General features: G+C 30.9%; 1 protein-coding gene across 1 annotated transcript in view; it reads left to right on the top strand.

Moving 5' to 3' along the window:
• LOC108689361 overlaps positions 1–2,815 on the top strand; it is a 7,729-nt gene extending 4,914 nt beyond the window's left edge. Inside the window, exons 6-8 of the mRNA XM_018196094.1 lie at positions 66–217; positions 497–883; positions 1,000–2,815. Coding sequence (XP_018051583.1) covers positions 66–217; positions 497–883; positions 1,000–2,815 — 2,355 coding nt within the window. The remainder of the gene's footprint in view (positions 1–65; positions 218–496; positions 884–999) is intronic.
• The last annotated feature ends 1,646 nt before the right edge of the window (positions 2,816–4,461 follow it).

Here is a 4,461-nt window from a genome sequence, read left to right as displayed (position 1 = left end):
TATATATATATATATATATACACACAATTGTTACAATTAATTAAACGAATAAAATTTTTACATAGACATCATGTGAGATCGCTAGTGAAATTGGAATGTTGATACAATCCAATACACATGTAAAACGTTCCATAGATATTATCGTTATGGTGCTACTGAAGTGTCGCCATAAAGGCGTAGTAGAATGTGCTGGTGTAACCGTTGCAAATTTATCCAAGTAATTATCAATAAAACTTTATTTAATACAAGATATATATGTATTATTATATAAATAATATATATTTGTAATATATATTTATAATATATATATTTTATAAATATATAAATAAGTTAATGCATAAATTAATGTAATGAGTGTTATATAGTGACAACCATTTGATGTGAGACAAAAATAATAAATTTATAGTAATAATGCAATAATTAATTTAATTAAATTATTTCTTATAATAATTGTTATGATTCCAAACAATTATATTTAAATAAAAAATTATTTTAGATGTTTATATAATGAAGATAAGTATTCTGAGTTACCAAAAATATATCTGACGTGTTTGTTAGAAGAAGATACGAAAAAATCGTTGCATTTAACACGACGAGGTGCTGGATTATCAATCATGTTTCACAAATTAGTCGTTAGTGATAATCGGAACAATCGGCCTACAGTGCATTTTGCAGTAGAAACATTATTGCACTCGTTGAAAAATGTCTCAATGACAACTGTTAGAAAGGTCGAAACTGGAGAAGATTCACCATGGGCGAAACGCCTGCATTTCCTGCGTGCGTTAGTAGCTGACAAAGAAATTCACGCGCAATTAATTCCATATATGGAGGACATTTGTTTAACGTGTTTCAAATACATGGAATCCGATATTTGGACTGTAAGGTAACGCGACATTATTTTGTTGATTTAATGTTTATCCATTATATTTTGGATATTTTTTAAAATATTTCTTTTGATTCATTTGTTTTCATTATAAAATGCATTATAAATTTGTACAGGAATGCGAGTTTGCAATTGTATGGCGCAGTGGTGCCGAGATTGGTGGGACAGTGCACTAGGAAAGGTGATGAGACATTCGATTTTGGCGATGGTTACTCTGTTAATCACTTCGTCACACACTATCCGATGTTAACGAATCATATGTGGGCACAACTTCGAGATGTCTCGAAAATACGCGGAACTTCAAACACGGCGTTGCGATCCTATTCTAGCGTCGTACACACGCTCATAGTGTTGTCAAAGCTGTCAACGAGCGGCTGCGATCTTGTCGATTATCCTGCGAGGATATTCGCAACAAAGTTCAAACATTTGTTGCTCATTTTTCTCGGTAATCCAATGATACACGTCAGACAATTAGCTGCGAAAGCGTATACGGCTCTCACACCTTTCAACAAAACCAATTCGGAGATAAAAGCGATCAGACAGAAGATTCTTTCAAATCATGACAATAATATGTCGCACGGATGCTTATTAACTTGCAAATATTTAAGAGAAAAGTTTATTCACGATACACGTAATCTCGTACACGAGATAAAAGAAGACTATGGCAAAGTCTATTGGACTGGAAATCTAGGAAATAGTCGATACTTCAACATAATAGAGACGTGGAATAATATGCGCGTACATAAAAAAGTTGCACAACCGTGCTATATTTTGGAAACATTATTTCTACAGGAAGCATCTTCTCATACGCACTTCACAGATACATTATCTTTCCATTACAATTTACCAATAACTGAATGTATAGTATCGTCGCAGAAAATCCAACCAGGATTTTTTCAATTCGTTGGATATTGTGAGCAGTTACTCGTGGCATATTTTAAAACATTTGGATCAAAATTTGATGATTTCGAACAAACAGCGATACGCAATATTCTGAACTCGAGTTGCACCGAACAAGGCATCGAATTTTTAAAAAGTCTGTCGCATTGCACTCCTTTGTTGGGATTTATACTCAAGTATTTGACATCGATAAGAAGCAATTATCATCAGTTACTTCTCGATGAAATAATAACATTTACATTGAGAACTATAAGACATTCTTTGAAGACTAACAAATTGGAATTTGATGAGCTAATAGAAAAGTTTAATGAGATAGAGATAGCTGTAGCGAATTCGAACATAGCTCGCGTGAAGAATTCATTGATCTTAGTATTTTCTAAACGCGAAACGCTAATAAATGAAGTACTATTGCACATGTCCGATATATGTATAGATGAGAAGCAGTCCGTGCGATTGATGGCGGCAGGATACCTCGAACTCATTTTGCATCGTTTCGCACAGCTGCAGGATGGTAATAAATTAATAGTTATGCGATGTTGTTTGATTCTGCTGAAGGACGAGATCGCCGAAATACGCGAGATTATGTCGACATTGTTGCAAACACATGTATTCCGCAAATGTATCGGTACCGCCTCGCGTCGATTGCAACAAGAAGAAATAGTATACCAACGATTTTTATTAGATGTTATTCGTAATCATATTGCCGATAACAGCGTAGAGTTTATACAATATTTCACACATGCCATCCAAGATGGCAATTCTAACATGACGATCGAAAATCCATTTCATCATAATGATAGTATTTCCCATAAGGAGGAATCCAAGTTTTTAAATATATGCTTCCTTCACGATAATACGAACGATCGCTACGAAAATTCTTCGGATATTATACATGCGATAGAAACGAGACGCTTCAGAAAATTGCAGGAAAAAGCTGGCTTTAGCTACGATGATTTACGAGTGATTTTGTATTTGAAAGAAATCGATTATATGGTGCAAAAGCGAGATATCATTATACAGCAGTGGAAATAGTATAATTTTCATCTACCCATTTCTCGTTTTAACTTATAAACTTAATTAGTTTGATATCAAAAGTTTTGAAATAAAAAAACTTTTTGAAAACTATGTGAGATTGAACTATTAAACAGTATTATACATATTTCAACTGCTTCAATCTACAAAAAAATTATTCTGTCACAGTTCACTTAACATGTAGATTTGGACATGTTGATGCACCGGATTCGACAAAGATCCGATATTCGGTATTCTTCGATATTTTTTTACAATCCAGTCGAATAATTGAATATCATTAGTATTTGGCAATATATATATGTATATATATATATATATATTGAAATAAATTAAGTGAAAATTAAATCTTTGTTTTATTTTTACTCACAAAAATAAAATATACTGTTTATATAGAATATTTGTAAATGAACGAAAACATTTTTTTTAACTCTGACATTGGCCTTGTTACTTGCATATATATATAATAAGGCCCAAATAAAAAATAAATTAAAAATAATAAAGAAAATTAACGTTATCATTCTAAATCAATTTTAAAGTGATTGTTGATCATAAAAAAGGAATTTTTCTGGAGATACTGGTAGTGTCTCGACGCTAAGAGCAGTGACACTACCGTAGCTATTTTATACGAACCGGCAAATTGCGAGGGACCGAGATTATCATATCTCAATAAGGGCAGAATTAGAACTTACTCTACTCTCAAATATTATAATTATCTTTAATTTTGTTTGTAATTAACTCTAATTTTTGGAAATTTCTAGTAATTTGAATGCAATTTTAACTTTTTAAAAGATAGCAGCATTGAAAATTGTTATTATCTGGCATAAGTCCCACAAATAACAATAGCCATAATAATAATCACATAAGTGGGCCTTATTTACAAGTACATTGCTTAAAAAAATACTCATACTTCAAAAAATTGATTTATTTATTTTTTATAAGAAATTAAATAATAATTGAAGAATTATGATGTAATAAATTATGAAACAATATACTGATAAACTTTACAGCAAATTGTTATAAAAATGGTTCGTACACACAAGTTTTTGTTAAGTTAATAACAAATCTATTGCTATCGAATCCAGTTCTTTAATCTCTTTTTATCTACTTCCTATGATATATCTTTTAAGCATATATTGTAAGCGTAAATATTGCGCGTTTTAAAGTAATAAATTTAAAAGTGGGTCTTATTTAGTGCTGGGATTTATTCTTTTCAGCTGAACTTTTTGCACAGTTCATTTTTCTTTTTTTTTTCTTTTTACGTTGGGAATATAAAGAAAAAAGATGCGTAAGAAATTAAGACTGCATTTGAGAAGCATGGTATCAACGACATCAGCTTTTATTATCATTTTATTTTTATCATTTATTAGATATAAAACAACAATAGGATATAGAATGATGCAGTAATAACGCGAATAATAATGCAATGATAACGTGTTTATGTTAAAAAGAACAAATCTAAAGACTGCTATAATGTGATAAGGAAAATTCGACGTATGGAATTTTCTAAAAATATGTAGTGATGATGGAAAAAAGATGAATGTCCTCTTTGCATTCTACATCAAAAAAGAAAATTGTAAAAGGGAAAATACATCGATTATTTTCTACTAAACCTTTATGGAATCATTTGAAGAGTAAATATTCGCTGA

This window comes from Atta colombica, unplaced genomic scaffold (genome assembly GCF_001594045.1).
Source record: "Atta colombica isolate Treedump-2 unplaced genomic scaffold, Acol1.0 scaffold27, whole genome shotgun sequence".
NCBI classification, from domain to species: domain Eukaryota; kingdom Metazoa; phylum Arthropoda; class Insecta; order Hymenoptera; family Formicidae; genus Atta; species Atta colombica.
Note: the sequence above shows the minus strand (reverse complement) of the source record. Positions and strands in the feature narration are given on the sequence as shown.